At 51.2% G+C, this 17,737-nt stretch overlaps 7 protein-coding genes across 7 annotated transcripts in view; 3 read left to right on the top strand and 4 right to left on the bottom strand.

Moving 5' to 3' along the window:
* EPUS_02574 (uncharacterized protein) overlaps positions 1 to 739 on the top strand; it is a gene marked incomplete at both ends in the record, with an annotated part of 1,214 nt that extends 475 nt beyond the window's left edge. Inside the window, 2 exons of the mRNA XM_007805575.1 lie at positions 69 to 553; positions 592 to 739. Of these exons, the coding sequence (XP_007803766.1) occupies positions 69 to 553; positions 592 to 739 (633 nt within the window). The remainder of the gene's footprint in view (positions 1 to 68; positions 554 to 591) is intronic.
* A 612-nt stretch (positions 740 to 1,351) lies between these two features.
* EPUS_02573 (uncharacterized protein) lies at positions 1,352 to 3,978 on the bottom strand (the record flags this gene model as incomplete). Its single annotated transcript, XM_007805574.1, has 2 exons — positions 1,352 to 1,402; positions 1,462 to 3,978. 2 exons carry the CDS (start codon positions 3,976 to 3,978, stop codon positions 1,352 to 1,354), a joined length of 2,568 nt encoding a protein of 855 aa, XP_007803765.1.
* A 143-nt stretch (positions 3,979 to 4,121) lies between these two features.
* Positions 4,122 to 5,636, bottom strand: EPUS_02572 (uncharacterized protein; the record flags this gene model as incomplete). The annotated part of the gene is made up of 1 exon (XM_007805573.1): positions 4,122 to 5,636. The coding sequence occupies one exon, from the start codon at positions 5,634 to 5,636 to the stop codon at positions 4,122 to 4,124; it is 1,515 nt and encodes a 504-aa protein (XP_007803764.1).
* A 516-nt stretch (positions 5,637 to 6,152) lies between these two features.
* On the top strand, positions 6,153 to 6,620 carry EPUS_02571 (uncharacterized protein; the record flags this gene model as incomplete). The annotated part of the gene is made up of 2 exons (XM_007805572.1): positions 6,153 to 6,518; positions 6,582 to 6,620. 2 exons carry the CDS (start codon positions 6,153 to 6,155, stop codon positions 6,618 to 6,620), a joined length of 405 nt encoding a protein of 134 aa, XP_007803763.1.
* Positions 6,621 to 6,998: 378 nt separating this feature from the next.
* Positions 6,999 to 8,128, bottom strand: EPUS_02570 (uncharacterized protein; the record flags this gene model as incomplete). Its single annotated transcript, XM_007805571.1, has 2 exons — positions 6,999 to 7,029; positions 7,080 to 8,128. 2 exons carry the CDS (start codon positions 8,126 to 8,128, stop codon positions 6,999 to 7,001), a joined length of 1,080 nt encoding a protein of 359 aa, XP_007803762.1.
* Positions 8,129 to 9,258: 1,130 nt separating this feature from the next.
* On the top strand, positions 9,259 to 10,872 carry EPUS_02569 (uncharacterized protein; the record flags this gene model as incomplete). Its single annotated transcript, XM_007805570.1, has 2 exons — positions 9,259 to 9,265; positions 9,320 to 10,872. The coding sequence occupies 2 exons, from the start codon at positions 9,259 to 9,261 to the stop codon at positions 10,870 to 10,872; spliced, it is 1,560 nt and encodes a 519-aa protein (XP_007803761.1).
* Positions 10,873 to 11,635: 763 nt separating this feature from the next.
* Positions 11,636 to 16,364, bottom strand: EPUS_02568 (uncharacterized protein; the record flags this gene model as incomplete). Its single annotated transcript, XM_007805569.1, has 3 exons — positions 11,636 to 11,665; positions 11,729 to 16,281; positions 16,334 to 16,364. The coding sequence occupies 3 exons, from the start codon at positions 16,362 to 16,364 to the stop codon at positions 11,636 to 11,638; spliced, it is 4,614 nt and encodes a 1,537-aa protein (XP_007803760.1).
* Positions 16,365 to 17,737: the final 1,373 nt, after the last annotated feature.

Here is a 17,737-nt window from a genome sequence, read left to right as displayed (position 1 = left end):
CCCCGGCCGGCACCGATCCCCCCGCCAGCGGCAGCAGCAGCGCCACAATATCGCATTCGGTCCTCCAGCCCGAGTCCATGAACAGCCTCGGCGTCGTCATCGTCCTCTGGACCATCCGCCTCTACTTCTGCGTCGTCATGCTCTCCTATGCCCGCATGGTCCTGAGACGCCATGTCGCGCTCTCCTCCGTCAAGAACAACAGCTACACCGCCGCGTCGAAGGATGCCGCGATGGCGGAGAACCCGTTCAGGGAGTCCGGCGGGTGGCAGGGGAGGCTTGGGAGGGTCATGGTTGCGTTTCCGAGGGCGTATTGGCTCGGTGGAGATGGTGGGGTGGGGGATGAGGAGGGTGTGATAGGGGCAGGAGATGTTCGTTGGATGGAGGGCATGGGGGGCAAGTTCAGGAAAGGAGGAAATGGAGCCGGGACCAGCAACGGGAACGGGAACGGGGCGGCTGGGACGGAGGGAAGCAGTGCGGTGGAGTCGAGTGGGCCTTTGGAACGCGAGAGGAGGAGACGCAGCGGCACGGGCCCGCCGCCAGGTTACGAGTCCTGGTGCGCATGGCCAGAAGGGGCTGAGCGTGCCGTTACAGGATCTGTCGTAGCGTGTCTACGATGGCCGTCAAGCGTGACAAACGGTTGGGGAGCAAGGGACCGCGATTGTATCTTGGGTTTGCGGCACTGGTACGCTATTCGGATCAACTGGACGGGCAGGAGTTTCGATGTTCTCAGCAGACATGACATTGGATGGAATGCCAAAGACGGATTGGCGCCGCTGTACATCTTCGGCTGTCGAGGAAGGGGACGAGGATGCGTGTACAGGCAGCTCGACAGCAGTTATCACATATTAATTCACCCTTCGTTGACTGGCTGGCCTCTTTCTTGGTCGATCACACTGCAATTTGCATGCCTGCACCGTCACACAAAAGAGTAAAAGTAAGAAGCGGACCAGTACTACTTAGGGTGTCTCTGCATTGCCTCGCAATACAACTCGTGTGTTTAGCTTCAGCCTTCCTCACCACCACATCGTACTCCTCCCGCCTCTCCTCGACTTCAACATCGCTCCTTGGGTATATTTACCAATTTACATGAGAGCGCCGTCCAGAATTCAGCTGTTTGCAGCTAGTCAATCACATCCGCATGCTCTCAGCTGTATGCCAATATATAAATCCTCCCCCATTTTCTCCGTTCATAGCGCCATACAGAAAATCAGCGGTATAAACACACGGCAAACACCTCGCCGCGTGAAGACAGATGCCACGCTATGCCAAGAGCACATGACAAAAAGCAAGGGAGTACAACGAAAAAGGATGCTTTGATACATGGAAGTATTGAAAAAGACACGAGCACTGGTCATGAAAAGAAGTACTGACTGTCCCGAAGGCGCGTGACGTCGAATTCGCCCTATCGCAAATGATTAGCACAATTTTTTTTCATTTTATGGGAATGCTACAAGCACATACCTTTTGTGGAACAGCCTTGAAGGTCAGGGGCAGCCAGAGCCAGGTGACATCCGACGCCCGACTTTGAGACTTCTTAGTCTTCTTGCCAGGCACCTCTTCATCCTTGGAGGCAATCTCTCCTTCACCATCTTCAGTCTCAGCTTCGGCAATATGGATGATACCGTCAGCACCGACTTTGCCTTCCACGAGGGGCTCAAGAGCGTGCTCCATGTCTACATCACCAGCCACATCTTCCGAGTGCAAGGCTTTCTCCAGGATTTTCTGGTCCGTCTCCTGTGGTATTGCTCCTATAGCGGTTTCGCCGAGGGAGTGTCTGGTCTTCAGGTACTTATGACCGTCTAACGTCTCGAACAGGGAGCATGGAGTCACCAATTTCTTGCCCTCTGCTTTCTTGGCTGGATCATCACTTTTGAGGAGGTTTTGACGCCGGGCTTCTAGGACCAATTCTGCATATTGCCGTGCACGAACCTGAGTGGCGGGGCGCTGGCCGCGATGGAATTTGGTTCGAAAAGCCTTGATATTTTTCCCGAGCACGCTATCTGCGGAAATGGAGGCCAGGTAGATATGACCCTTGTATCTTGTTTTGAATTCGGCAGCTAAACGACCAATGATGTCCTCTGAATGCATGCGGATGAAAGCGTCGCGGAGTAAACGGTTTAGCGTGTTGATGTCAGCTGCATGCGTCCAGAACGAGTCATGCACTGCAGAGAACGTCAGGCCAACCTCGTGGCATTTCAACGCTGATAGTAGCATATGCGTAGCATCCAGCGAGTGTATGAAGTTAGGTGGGAATGCCTGGAGCTGTTTGCGTTTGTTCACTGCATCGGCAATTGTTGGCTCGGTAAGTGTAATATCTTGCAAGTTTGTCTTGACCCGTCGCCCATTGCTAATGCGATATGGTTGAACAACGGGTAGTCTCAAGGGAGTAGTCCAGATGACACTGGAACGGAACGAAGCAATTTCTGCCATGGTCTCTGATTGCTTCGCTTTCTTGTGGTGGCTAGTCCGAAGTCCGGCTCCAGAATGATCGGTATTGCCGTGGTCCTCAGCCTCGATGACTTTCTGTAGCTGCGCAGGTGAAAGTGAGGTCGCAATCTTCGTTGCACAATCGCCAAGCCAATATTGAATGTCATGAGCACCAGAGAACATTGCGCCCAAAGCTTTGAAAATCTTGCGTGCAACATAAGCAGCAGCTTGACCTGATATAGGACCAGCACCATTCCTTAGCTCAGGCACGAGATCGTCAAGCTGCCGTCGAACCTGACGTATTGCCCCGAGGAAGGTGACACCATACACATTTGTCATGACTGTTTGCTTGACAATTTTCCGAGTGATACTTCCATCGAGTAACTTGGCAATCTCATCTCCCTGAGCTGCCTCTTGTTTGACCTCTGCCTTGACTAGTTCTGCTACACCAGTGTAGACGTCTGACGGCTTGTCTCCGGGCTCGAGATTGACCTGTTTGGCGCCAGCAATGTCACCACCAAGGGCGGCATAGTGCTGAAGACCATTGCAAGAGCCATCTTGATGCACTGGCAGGTGGGAAATATATTTGGTTGGATCCGGAAGATCGAGTGCTTGCTTGAGCTCGAAGCAGGCAGCCAAACATTGCCAGGGGTCTTCAGCGCTCAGCCACCATCTTCTGCCATCCAAAGGATGATTGACCGAATCAACAACGTCGGATATATGCTCCATCGGGAAGTTTTCCCGATCCTTCAAACTTGCTTTGTCGTACCCGAAGACGTTTGAGAGATGGATCTTGATCCATTTGAGACCATGTTCACCAACTTCCCTCCCGTTCGCAAACAATAGAAGACCTCTGCAATTGTCAGCTCCCATCTGATTAAGGTAAGGCGGTATTGGATAGGCTCGTCCGCGGAAATCGATGTTGTGCGGCAGGTAAAAGGTCTCGTTAGAGTAAGCTTTGGCTATCTCCATCTGAAAGTTCTGAAAGCAGCGGTTCGAATGTAGGCCACTTTTTTCGTTCTCGATCTTCCTCATCGCCCTGTACCATTTAGAACGGGCCTCCTTGTCATTGGTGTCAGCAGGCTTCTCTGGCATGTCAAAGACCTTGTTGAGGGGAGGAAGGTTTGCGACTGCTTCACCAGAATTCCACGCTTTCAGCATCACAGTGAAAACATCGCGGTTGATCTTCCAGCCGGTCTTTCCGAGAACATCGATGCCAGCAAATACTTGATCAAGATCTCCTCTTTCAGCGGCAGCTTCAGCGTAGTCTCGTTGCGTCATTTCACCTCCTTTCACCCGCAAGAAAGTGGTCAATGTCTCTAAAAAGCCACCACTCTGGAAGCCAGTCCAGGGTTTAGGCTCACACACCATGGGAAGATGCTTGGCAATCAAATCGCCAGCAGGCTCTCTCATCAGCTTTTCGACAAGGCTAGCATGCATGATGACAACACCGACTTTCCTGCCATGCTCGTAAAGGACGTTACGCGAGAACACTGGTTGCGAAACGTAAAGCATCTTCTTGGTAATCGGATCCTCCTTTTCTACCGTCATCTTGGCCGTATCGAAAAGCATTTCACATAAGACCGCACCAACGCGTGCATGAATAGCTGCACTCCACTGATAGTGGCCCCGATAGGAACGGGCGCTGGCCCGAGACTGCTTCGAAGAGGGCTTCAACAGGCGAGCTGACCTCGCTATGGTGGATGCGGAACTGCTCTCTTGTTGAGTATGTTTCCAGAAACCCCTTCTATCAAGTGCGGAAACCCGAGCTTGCTCGGCCCCCGCGCCAACCTTAGCGGAGCCTGCATGCCATTCTTGTCCATAGCGCTGATGGTGGTGATGGTGACTAGAGCTGCTAGATGATCAGGTTCGAGAAGTCGTAGGAATGGTCCGTACTCGCAGCGAAGCTTTTCACGATCATTCTTTCGGTTCTTTACTTCTGCTGCTTCAACCAGCTTCAGTTCTTCCACGAGCTTTTTGGACACGTTTTGATGCCACTGCCATAACAATGCTCCCAGCTTACCACCCTGCAGGTTCCCATTGATCCCCATCTTTACCATTTTCTCGTGCTCAACGCGCCATCGCTCAACCGCGGCTTTCACAGCGTCCGTTTCCAAGCGGGATTGTCGTGCATGAGCATAACTCCTTCCAACTTTCTCAACTTGATTCTCGAAATGCGAGTTGTCTGAAAATAGAGACAAGGACTTCCGTAAAGATGTCAGTCCCAACCCCTTTTGACTAGTTTCCCGAATCTCCTCCACAGGCCGCTGTGCAAGAGCTGGCTGATCAACGATCTCCAGATGATCGTCGGTAATACCGTATTCTTCAAAATTGTCCGGAAAATCGTAACCAATCTGTGTTTGCGGGACAATCTCGGATAGCTTTCCTAAATCTTGTTCCGATAGAATGTCTCGTAGAGAAGCAACTTCGTTCACCGTCTCAGCCTGCCTTGCAAGCTCCCAATACCTCCTCACAGTCCGATCTCTTTTCGAGCCGGTCATCGTAGCCAACGCCACTTTAACTTTCAGAGCATATGTCCTTGCGTCAGGCTCAACACCAGCATTATGCATGTCAACCTCAAGCCATTGGTTGATCAATTCCACGTTCTTCTTGTTTTTGTTGACGATCATGTCCATGACCATCGCATGCAAGCAATCATTGAAAGCTTCCTGAAGATATGCTGACTTCGGATTGACAACGATCTGCAACTGCCGCAGCAGAGCAATAGCACGGTCGAAACGGTGGACTTGTAAGCACGCTTCCATGGTTGTCTTCACCTCCTGCGCATTGCCCCGTATCTGGATCTCCTTGAACTTGTTACTAGACAGCCTTTCCGGAGGTTCTGCAATAGTATCGTCCAACTTCAGGAACCCATCGGGCTCATGCAATGGGATATCAGAGAGGAGGCGCCTGTAGGGAACACGAGAGGATGTAGGTTGCGAATCTCTTCTGGGATCGTACTCAAGGTAGCTGTCAGTTTGCAGGAGGTCGGGCGATGCGGCTGCAGATGCCAACCGTCGGGGGGACTGTGACCGCAAGAGGCTGGCTGATGGTGAAGGTGGTGATGGACGATGGGTCATCGGGCGGGATTGGACATGAATCTGTGGTGATCTGTACAGAGCAGGGCAGAGCCATGGTAGCTGTATCTGCTCCGAAGCTTGCTGCAGGTATAGCAAGGCATATCTTCGACGGGCTGCTTTTGAAAGCATATCCCAGCCAGCGTGTCAGAGATATAGCCGCTGGATCGAGCTCGCATGCAGGGTGTCGGTGGCAGAGGGAGCTGTGTAGTGGTGGTGTGAATAGTAAGGCAGACGTCGACCTCACTGGGTACCGAATCCCAGCGAATGCGTCCTGATGTTCTCGATTGTGAATAGATAGGAGGCGAGTTCAAAATTTTATGCATCCAAGATCCAAGCTCCAGGGCTTCTACGCTATGCCACTTTGGGAGCTTACAGAACCAATCGGACTCGATATCTGGCAGAATTTCGCATTGTATCGTGACTTCTGCCTTCCAAGAACAATGTATGCTACGACTGTGGAGAGTCGTGCTTTCCTGCGGAGGACGGCGACCTGTCTCCTGCCACTATGTATGCATCTTGGGTCTCCTCTGGCGCGCAGTCCACAGAGACCGGACTGCATTGTCAGTACATGTTAGCATCCCAGTTATCCCAATTATCCCAACTATCCCAGTATCTTGACAGAAGCAACTCTTATCCTTCGGAACGATGCCCAACCTGGACGAGGACCCAGAACCGAAACTCAGCAGGCGGTGCTGGGGCTGGCCGTTATGGCTATCGGAAAGAAATGTGACAATCGTCCTTTACAACGTTCCAATCTTTTTCGTCGGCATCTGGCTCTGGTCGTTTCCCACCGACATAAGATGCTCCCATTTGCGATTGCAGGTCTTGGTCAACTCCATCATCACCGTAACCCTGTGCGTCTGGTGGCCGGCCGGCATTGATGTCTACTACGGCATCCCACGACCAGAACCCACCACGTATGAAAGGCGTCGGGATTTCGCCGTTTTCCTCTTTGCCTTGGTGGTGGCAGCTGGCATGGGCTGGGGCATGCAGCCAAAGTGTGGCTATGAGGTATAATACAGTCTCATCACGAGATCCGATATTGCTAACATGGGTCTCACGCAGCTCTGACAGCAACATGCTGAGCTTGGTAATGGCATTTTTCTGATGTAAAGCCCGTCTGGTTTTCCTCGTGCGCCTTACAAGTACTCGTCCTCCGCATGCTGAGTCCTTGGTTGCATTTGGTGCGTACAAGATATGTTAGCATCATGGGTTACCTTCCCAGCTAACACGAATCAGGTGGCACCACCAAGCCGACAGTTCACAGGTCCTCGATACTCTGTCTGACAAGAGAACGGATATTGGGCCACAGAAGACTAGCGAGCACCTTGTGAAATCGATGTGGATACAAGAACTTTGCCTATCATGCACAGGATGCATCAACTTAAATTAATGGACCGGTCTCGAATCAAGAACTTAAGCAGTCTGCCTCCCGATAATGCCTGAGCAGCATGTTTATCCTGCCGAGCGGTGGAGTGCTTTGCACCAAAATTATGTTGGCCGTCTTCCATACACAACAATACTGAAGACTATTAGCCTATTCAAAAAGCGCGCTCTGGTGGTAGAACTCACTATTGGCAGTATTGATGATATGCTCGATTCCTCACATCTCTCTTCATGTCCATCAAGACCACTTCAATCTGTTCCTTTGACCACCCAAACACTTGGTGAAACACTCTCGATCCGAAGGCCTCTGCACCTTCCAATATATTCGTCATCTCCAACGCACCAATCTGCTTCAACCGTTTATCTTTTGGCCATGGGGAAGCAGGAACTTTGAATATGTTTTCCGAGATGTCGACGAAGCCAGCCTCGCGCATATAGGTCGCAAAGTGAAGTGGGACATCGAGTGGGGCCCCAAAGATTCTCCCTGCCTCCATGAACTTCATACATACGGACTTGAACCCAGAAGTCTCAGGCACAGAACCGTCATCGCACATGGGTACTGGATATATGCAGGCAAACTCGCACCATCCACCTGGCTTGAGATGGCTGAGGCACTGACTCATCAACTTTGGCCAGTCACGGATGCAGTACAAAGGGTCTCGGAAATGGATGAAATCAAAGCTGTCCTCCTTATACATCCAGTCCGCTTCCACATCATCAATCTCGAACTGACAGTTCGATGCCACCCATTTAGGCTGGATGGGAGCAATATCCACTCCTATCACTTCCGCTGATGGAAACATGTCCGCCACGTCCAAAGCCCATATTCCAGTCCCCGTGCCCAGATCCAGTATTTTCTGTGGGGTAGGACCGACAGGAGCCAGGAAGTGCCTGTCACCTATTACTAGCTCGTACTTACGATGCTGCAGGTCCAACCGATCCATCTCATGCTCATCCACTGGCAAGCCATAACTATGTTTGCCATAATTAGGGTAGATTCTGTCATTCTCTAGGACACCCTTAGAAATCTCTGATGCGATAGAGGTTACATAGGATGTTGTTATACTCTCCGCGTACGCCTCATCGCTCTCTTCTGAGTCAGGTTGGATGGTAGGAGCAATCTGTGTCGCAATATTGGGGTGTGATGATCCCACGGAATGCAGGGACAGAGGGGAGCTATGAAGAGGTCGTGCGGACTGTGGTTGCGCTTCCTCCCCAAGATGGTCGTCAGCCATGGAGAAATGGTAAGGGCTACAGAACCCCTTGAATCGAAGCAAGTAGAGAAACAAAAGTTTTCATTACGAATGAGAGTAAAAAGGAATCAGCACTTTCTTGTTTAAGCGAGCAAAGGTACAAGGAGGCATCAGCTTAGCAGCTGCCAAACCCATGAACTTGAGATAAGAAGAAAAAGTAAATGTCTCTGTTTTCTTCACCATTATTTGCAGAGCTGTGGTACAGAGCCGATAGAGAGCGATGAAACCACAGTGGCTAGGCCAACGATTCTGCACTTGGGTGTAACCAGACCGAACTGATGATGAATATCCTCCAAAGACGCACGCCAACAAGGAGTAGGAGGAAGGGCGAATCCCGTGAACCACACGCGGAAGAAAGCGTCCTTCGGACGGCTGCAAAAGCGCGATGACGAATCGAGCATCAACGAAGTCCGGAAACAGCGAGCTACAGCCACCAAAACCACCAAAATGACCGGAACTGACATGCCACCACATTACAAACTCGGATAGAACAGAATAGCCCTGCAGGATGAAGCAGGGTTGTAGCCGGCCGTCTCGTGAATGATCCTTCCTGCACATCCGGTCGTCCCGCGGTACCATCAACAGCACGCCGCATGCCGTTAGCGAGTATCAAGGACAAAAGTCCTAGCACATGCAGGATCGTAGGTTGTCTTAGGTTTGGGGGCCTGCCTGCGGTTTCCAAAGATGCTTCAATTGAGAGATTTTTATCACTTTTTGGACTGACAAATGATCGCCTAATGGATGCGAGAGCTGCGACCGCATTGAGGTCATTTTGGGTCTCCTTGACCTTCGAGAGATCAAAAGAGGAAGATGCATGTCGTCAACGCCATGTGATATAAGGTCAACCGTTGCAGCTCCTTACGTAGTAAGTCACTGTGGCACATTCTTAGCGGCAAGATGATGTGCAGTAGTTAGACGTAGTGGCTCAAAAATAGCCCTGGTGCGGGGGTAAATCTCTCTTTAGGCTTCGGAATGATGGCGGCAGTCCCCGGGCCGAGCGGCAATCCGCCTAACTAGAGGGGCACAAAACTTACTTGCAACAAAAAGAAACAATTCTCACGAGCTTAGAAGAGAGGAATCCTCCCCTTAGCAGTGACTGGAATAGTTCAGTCATGCCTCGTAAGCTTGCTCTCTCACTGCAGGATGTACAATGATTCTGACATGTACCCTCAGACCAAACTGCACCCGAAGACGATGATCCCGTCATTGCTTCTTACCCAGTCTATCTCACTTCCCCCCATTATGCCTCTCCTCCCAATGCATCGGCAGAAATCCTTCCAGACACCGCTCAAAAGCTGGTCCTCCTGCAGTATCCTGCTTACCGTCCCTCCGATACGCCATATAATGCTCGCAACCTTCAGAAACCAACCTCACTACGCATCAAACCAAATACAGGCCTCCTCGAACTCGACATCCCAATCGACACCAAGCTCAATTACAACCCAGACAAGGGCTCAAAATATGCAACATCACTGAAACGTAGTCGCATAATTCAAGAGGGTGGCACCCATGGGCTGTCGGGTGGCTTCAACACGGGTCCGGCGGGAAGGAACATTCGCGAAGAAGAAGACATTGACATGAAGACCATCCCTGCCCACTCCGGCCTCTCCGACGACCCAACACTCAATGTCCAAACACTAGGCGGCAAGATCGTCAAACCCTCCACAGGCGACCCCATCTATCTCCTGGGCAGCTTCAAGGGCAACTCCATGCATCTCCCCCGCCTCGATGCCCTTGTCCAAGTCCGACCCCAGCTGCCCCACCTCGACGCGCTCGACGAGCTCGAGCGAAATCGAGGCCTCACAGCCCTCGCCCGAGCCAAAGGCAAAGACGGAGCAGCAATAATCAATGGAGACGTCTCCGCCGCACTACCGCCGCCTACCGGCCCGTCCACTCGCCCAGAGAGCAAAGCAATAGACATCAAGCTCAAACCGAGCGGTCCTGCATCTCAAAGCAACGATCTCACCACCAACACAAACGCCAAGCTCCTCCGCGCTATACAACAGGAATCCTGGCAGATATATGATTGGATCGATGAGGACGAGACAGAATCCCACGACCACGCAGAAAAGGCGCTTCACCTTTCCATGCCTCCAGGCGATGACCTTACCCCCGAGCCGCCGAATCTCGAAAGCGCAATCAACAATTCTGAATGGCTGGACCTGATGAGCGCGCCGCGGATCGAGCATGGGAAAAAGGCAGGTGACAAGGGGCTAATGGGGAAGGTCAGAGGAAGAGAACGTGAAAGGCAGAGGAGAAAAAGGAATGAGGCGGCGCGGAGGGAGAAGGCTACTACCACTACTTCCGTTCACAACCAGGCTAGTGCGGAAGCAAATTCTGCTCCCGGTCCTTCTGGTCAAGAGCGAGAAGACGTCAGGGAGGATGGCGATGCCACGGCGGGCGAAGATACGGCTGATGATGCTCAAATCGGGCCGAGTGATGAGGAGAGCTCAGAAGACGAGCAAGGAGACCGTCAAGCAGGAGATCGAGATGGTGGTGTTGGTGATGACGAGGGTGAAGGGGAAGGGGAAGGGGATATAGAGATGCTGGATCCGCCCAACCTGCCAACCGCAAGCCAGGTCGACGGCGCTGATACCGCCGACGACGATGCTCAGGAGGTGCAGCCACCGACCACTGCCGCGGATCAACCTACGCCTACACCTAGAAGGAGAGGAAGACCGCGAAAGTCGCAGGTGGTGCAAGATCCAATCGTGGTGGATGACTAGAACGTGAGCTCGGACCCTACCAGAGCCTCGAAAAAAAAGGAGAAAGGGGAAAGTAGAGTACAAATAGAAGCAGTACCGGTATATATTGCTACCAGTAGCTAGGTGGAAACCCAGTACTCGCCTATAGAACTTTTCAAAACTTTTCTCCTATAAATTACGATGCGATACAATGCGTTAACGTACCCAACTGTCATACATATCACTACACCCCCCTAAATATACATGATTTTGGGGGCCGATACTGTATCTCCGTTCCTACCAAATCTGCGAACCACCAATTTCAGCTCGCCGCCCTTTAGCGAATATCCCATCCGGGGCGGTGATCTTTTGATGCATTGTTTTTAGAACAATTTTTCTTTCAATTTCTATCTTGATAATATGACCAACAATATTCGAATAATAGATATATATGCTCTTGAGATCCAAAACGCCAAGTAATTGTGGAGCATTTGAGGGTGGAGTGCACATGAACAGTTGGGTACGTTATGCAGAAAGCCTGCCGCCCGATTCCAGAGACAGACTCGAGGACGAAAACGTCACACCGTCCAGTAAGTAATACGCCGCTATGCCTTGAGTTCGGGCCCGGCCCCCGAGAAAAACGCCAACCTCGATGCAGAGGACGCAGAGGTAAGAAGAGATGGATGGGAAAAGCAAGCAGACAAGCAGGTCCTCAAGCTGACATCCAGACAGACGTGCCGCATGGCATTTAAGAAGGAAACAAACGGAAAAGGATGCTTTTATCGCGAACGGGTGCCGGTCTGGCTCACTCGGCATCCGATTCGTCTTCAGCGACCTGTGGCATTCACACATTAGCAACCGGAGATCCCCCGCAGATTTCGAATCAGGGCTCACTTACATCATCATGAAACTCGCTCCCAACCCTCGTCTCCTTAATGATGCCAGCTCTGATGGTCCAGTCCCCAAAATGCTCGCCGGCCTGCCTCTCCCGCGACCACCTCCCCAACAAGGCCCTCATGATCTCCAGAATCTCATCCTCCTTTATCGAACTACGGTACAGCTTATTCAGCCTCTGACCATGATACCCACCACCCAGATACATATTGTAAGCTCCATACGCTTTCCCCACAAACGCCGCCTCCGCGAGCCAGGGCCGCGCACACCCGTTCGGACAGCCCGTCATGCGCATGACGATGCTGTCCTGGGAGAGGCCGTTCTCCTCGAGACAGCCTTCGAGCTTGGTGATGAGCTCGGGGAGGTAGCGCTCTGATTCGGCCATGGCGAGGCCGCAGGTGGGGAAGGCGACGCAGGCGGAGGAGGAGAGACGCATACCGCTGAATTGCGTGTTGTCGAGTTTGTACTTCATCATGAGGTCTACGATCTGGGGTTTCGCTTCGTCCGAGACGTTGGAGAGGATGAGATGTTGGTTGCCTGTCAGCCGGAACTCGCCGGTGTGGACCTTGGCGATTTCTTTGAGTCCGGTACGCATGGGGAAGTCGGCGGTGTCTTCGACTCGCCCATTCTCGATGAAGAAAGTGAAGTGATTCATGCCCTTCTCGTCTTTCTGCCAACCGAAGGCGTCGATGTTGGACTCAAAGCGAAAGGGCCTTGGCTCTTCAAAATCGATTTCATGGGGACGTAAAAGCTCCTGCACCTTGGACTTGAAGACCTCGTTGCCCATATCGTCCATTGTGTATTTGAGACGAGCATGCTTTCGGTTCTTTCGATCGCCATGATCACGCTGCACAAGCATGATCTTCTCACACACGATATGTATCTGCTCCACAGGTATATAACCCATCATCCAACCAGTCCTTGGATAAGTCTTTTTGTTGTTATGCGTCACACCCATCCCGCCACCAGCAAGAACATTGAAGCCAACGAGACGACCTGTCTCGGCGGACTTGATGGCGATTAAGCCAATATCATGTGCATATACGTCTGTGTCGTTGTGAGGAGGTACGGCGATGGTGATCTTGAACTTTCTGGGGAGATACGTTGGTCCATAGAGCGGCTCATGATCCACCACGGCCGGTCCAGCTACCTGAGTCTTTTCACCAGTTTTGTCATCCTTCAGCCAGATTTCGTGATAGGCAGTTGTGGATGGAAGGAGATGGTCGGAGATTTTTTGGGAGACCTTGTGCACGTCTGAATGATAGGCTGACTTTTCGGGTAGAGAAGAGCACATAACGTTACGATTGACGTCGCCACACGCGGCAATGGTAGTCATGAGCGCTTTGTTTATAGACTGCATTGCCGGCCGAAGCTTAGTCTTGACAACTCCATGGAATTGGAATGTCTGTCGAGTTGTAAGTTTCATGGTCTCATTTCCATGGTCGGACGAGATTGCATCCATCTGCAACCACTGTGAAGACGTGGCAACACCACCTGGTAGTCTGCAGCGTATCATGAATGAGTACGCCGGCTCTAGCCCTTGGGCTTTCCGCTCATCGCGCAGATCACGATCGTCTTGCATATAAGTACCGTGAAACTTAGTCAGTTGCTGGTCCGCGGCAGAGATTGCGCCTGTGGAAGTGTCCTGAAGACCTTGCGCAATTGTTCCGCGTAAATAGTTTGATTCGATCTTGATATCTTCATTCGTGACTGGAGGTGGCTCTTCCGGCAGGCCTGCGACATCGGCCACGCTGAGAGCTTGCCACAACCCAGCCTCCCAGTCTGCATAGCCAGTCTGATAGCCATCTGGATCTTGGTCATCACCCAATCCTATCGGTCTTAGCGGCTTTGCGCCAAGCAAGGATAATCTGGCATCGAGATCTTTCCCGGGCTTGTTGTAATAAATCTTGTCTTCCTTTCGAGGCCAGTAATGACTGTCGCCAAGGGCGAAGACGGAGTAGTGGATCGCGGATAAGTCTAAGTCCCCAGCGTTCCTGACATTATCCCAGAAAGCTCTCCCATTTTGCGGGAACTCCCCTTGACCTGCAGTGCTCGTAATGAATACAACGTTCTCCTCGGTGCCAAGGTCTTCAAGAGGATAATCGTCCATTGCCATGACCATTGTCTTCAGGCCCCGGGCTCTGCCACGACTGGCCAGTCTTTTAGACAGGCTTTCGGCATTCCCATTGTCAGACGCAAAGAGGATGGTCAACGGAGCTCCATAAAGGCCTTCTAACAACTGCTCGTAGGCATCTTTGGCCTTTCGCTTCTGTAACTTCCGAACTTCGGAGCCGTACGATTCGGACAAGTTGGCTGAGAAATTGGGAAAGCGGTTCATAAGCTGGGTCAATTGATTATCTCGGCGGAGAAAATCTTCGAGTTCTTGCTTGATGTGCTCGGAATCAAGGTGAAAAGTGGGCTCGCCCTTCACTTCATTTGACGGATTCCATCGGTATAACGGCCAATATCCAAGGTCAACGGCCTTCTTCGTTTCTTGCAAGACAGTCAAAGCCGAGTCGTCTTCTTTATGATATGGCAGATATGCCACCACGACCGATGGGCCTTCAAACTGGTCAGCTTCAACCATTGCCTGCAAAACCTGGGTGTAAGAGCTGTAAACAGCCACCGAAGCAACGTAAGTGTTGCCAAAGTTCATTGCATAGAGGCCGATATCTTTCTTTCTCCGGTCGGCATCAGCAGCGGCACGCTCGCTGTATGGCTGCGAATCGATTATGAGCATGTTGATATTAGCTCCAGACGCAATCACATGGTGAACACCAGAGTTGCCAAGGTCATAAGCCCATGCGTCTGAGCCAATGAGCCATTGGGACTCTTTGAAAAAGAGGTTTTTCATAGAGAGCAGATGCGATGCAGGGCGGGATCCGTCATTCGATAACCGTGAAATCACTTCGGGTGCGAGGTTGTTGGCTTTCTGAGCATCATCCGCGTGGAGAGCCCACTTGGAGAGCCACTGCCTGGGCGGTTCTGTGATGAACTCCTGACTTCTTGCGGCTTCTTGTGCTTCCAGGACGAACCGTTTGCGATGCTCTATTCTAGCAAGCAAAGAGCCAAATCCATATTCCGGACTTGCCGCAATGGTTGGTGAGATGCCAGCATTGTTAAGCCCAAGCTGATTGGCGATGTGCAGACGCTGCCCAAATAATTGATTCAAAATCTTGAAATATGCTGCCTCTACTTGTGGCTGTTGCACCTCCACAACTGGTAAGGGCTGATCAGGTCCTGCCTCGTTGCCGACGCATAAACCTTGGATCGGTGCGGCAGCAGTGAGATTCTGGAATATGCCGCGTAATGCTTGTGTGGCGGTGGCTGGCTCAATATATCCTAGCCTATAACCGACCAGAGTAATCGAACTCTTGCCACCCGCAGTGGGATTCAGACTAGAGAGAATATCGAGAAATGTCGGACCCCATTTGGTGGTCTTCCTCCTGACCTGTTCCAGAACGGCCAAATGTTTGATCGATTTGGGTATCGAATCGACAAAAGTACTTCCTAACCATGGCCTGTAGAGACGAGCTGTGATGAGACCGACTCGAGACAGGTCTTCGGGAATCTTGTCATCATCTAGTACATCCACGAACACCCCAGTGGAGCCGAAAATAAACAGAGCTGAATCGGCGTCCTGAGGTCCAGTGTATTCAATTGGAGAGTACGACCTTCCGACAATTTGTTTCATTCGAGCCCAAGTATCTGTGACAATTTGGTAGATATCAGAGCTTGTAACCGGTCGTGTAGCGGGTGGATCAACAGTCGTTGCGGCTGAAGATGCCGGGCCACTGCTTGTGCTGCTCTCCCTTCTTGACGATCCAACCGAAGAAGTCTCCGAGCTCGAGGACGGGCCAATGTCCTTTCTCATGGGTGACTGCGACTGCGCCTTCGGCTTAACTGATATTGACCCACTGCTGCTTTGAATGCCTTCCTGCTCTGGGATGGTTGCGATTCGGCCGTCGTCCGCATACAGAGCGAAGTGATCGCCGCTCTGTGCGTCGAACGGCTGCATAGCGTCTATCATGAGCAGCTTATCGATGAGCTGCTTCTTCTCCAGAGCAATGGGACCATTGGTAGCCGAATTGCTAGGATCGAAGTAGTGGATGACACCCTTGCCACTTCGAATCGCCAGAGCATGTGCAGTCAGAGCTATATCCTGAGCCTCCTGCAGGGTTTCTGAATGTAGGAAAGAGAATCCGCATTGTCGAATGGAACTAATTTCCGAGAAATCCGGGTATGGCGTTTGCTGTACTGATACATGGAGAACGATTGGATATTCTGCAAGTTTGTAGAGATGAGGTATTGAAGTCAGGAGAATGGAGGAAGATGCTGTAACCGACACCAGTCTACCAGAGCGAAGTGGCGCGTACGCTGACAACAACGGATCTGCATTGGTGCGAGAGGTCTGTATCTCTGGAATGCTTCTTGAGACATGGTTTTTGGCTCTGTTCGAGGCGAATTGATGGAGATGTTGTGAGAAGTCTGAGTCTTTGGCCAGCGATGATTGAACTGAGATGACAACATCGCTGGAAAGATATGCTATTCTTGCCACTGTTTTCACAAGTGTTAGGATAGTTGAGGGACATGTGGGGGGCTTGCTTACCGGCCTCGGCGGGGCTGGATACCATTGACATCTTGACGGAACGAAAGGAAGAAGACTGGGGGTGTGTCACGATCAATGTGTGAACAATGCAGAAGTAGAGTATGGAAAATTTGGGTTACCTCTACTTAGTGACCTAGAAGGGCATCCAAAATCCTTCTGGTCATCAACAACATTGCCCAGCAGTAACACTTTTCGCATCCTACCGGCAGAGCGTTGATTGGTTCCTCTCCCAATCACGACATTGAAAAGTTTTAGCCGCGGCTCTTGAAGCTTGGCCTTCAGGGACTGCTCTCCAGCTCGAAATTTTACATTCCTAAAATGGTCATTTCTTGATGGGACAGAGAGGACCCCATCTTGAATACTGTGCGCGTACTCGAAACAATCAATGATTATGACGATACGCTTCATCAGCCATTGAATACAGGCAAAGTTAAACCCCGATATCTGTATGGCCCGTGGAAACATCTGCTTTTTGACTCAAAAGTATTTGTGCAAGACAGCCAACCGACAGACGAGAATCATGTTGCTAGGTTGTCATCATTTGAAATGTACTACCAGTGCTAGTATCATCTGATCGCCCTGTCTGGTTGAGGGTGTGACTTCTGGGGCTCCAACGTACTTCTTTCTAATGTGCTCCTTTCTAGTTAGTATGCGCCGGCACAGCATGAAACACTCACCAATGCCAACCGCCCACTTGAACATATTCGGACCATACTGGATGCCTCTGTCTACTTGCGGAGAGCACCGTTGAAGTACTAGTAGTCTTATGTTGTAATGGACAGCACTCCTACGCTGGACCTATGTAGGCATGGCCCGATCGAGTCTTTGGGGAATCCTCGGTATGTAAGGAATTGGAGAATGGTCTCTCGGAGCAATGAATAACCTCAGCATGAATAACACGATTTCATTTGTATGATGGTCTTGACAGGGTATAACTGAAGCTGTTATGCTACATAAATACTAGTAGTAGGTGAAGTTGATCGCCAACAATGCTTGGGCCCGTGACTTGTAGACAGCTTATGTATGTTGCATGTCGTTGGTAGGGTTCATCAGAGCAGTAACTGTCCTTCATCGAGGTTGGCAAGTCTGGTACCAGTAAGGCTGACGTCCGGCCTCCACTGGGGACAAGAAAGGACTCGAGAATGGTTCATTGAGACGGATAAGTCTTGGCGGACGATGAATCACTGCAGTGGCAGTTGAGGGATGAGCAATAAAAATCAACGAACAACACTTTAGATACCCATCGCTGTTTTGAGCGTGCAATGACGCAAGTCAATATGAAATTAACTGGAAGCCAACATGGCCAGAACAGTCAGTCTCGTCTCGTCTCGCTCGCCCTGGGTATTGCTTCGGCTGATGATTACTGGAGGAGCAAGTCTCCTGATGTACCGTGTCTAGCGACAA

The sequence above is a fragment of the Endocarpon pusillum genome (genome assembly GCF_000464535.1).
Source record: "Endocarpon pusillum Z07020 unplaced genomic scaffold scaffold4345, whole genome shotgun sequence".
NCBI lineage: Eukaryota > Fungi > Ascomycota > Eurotiomycetes > Verrucariales > Verrucariaceae > Endocarpon > Endocarpon pusillum.
This window is presented reverse-complemented; position numbering and strand designations above follow the sequence as displayed.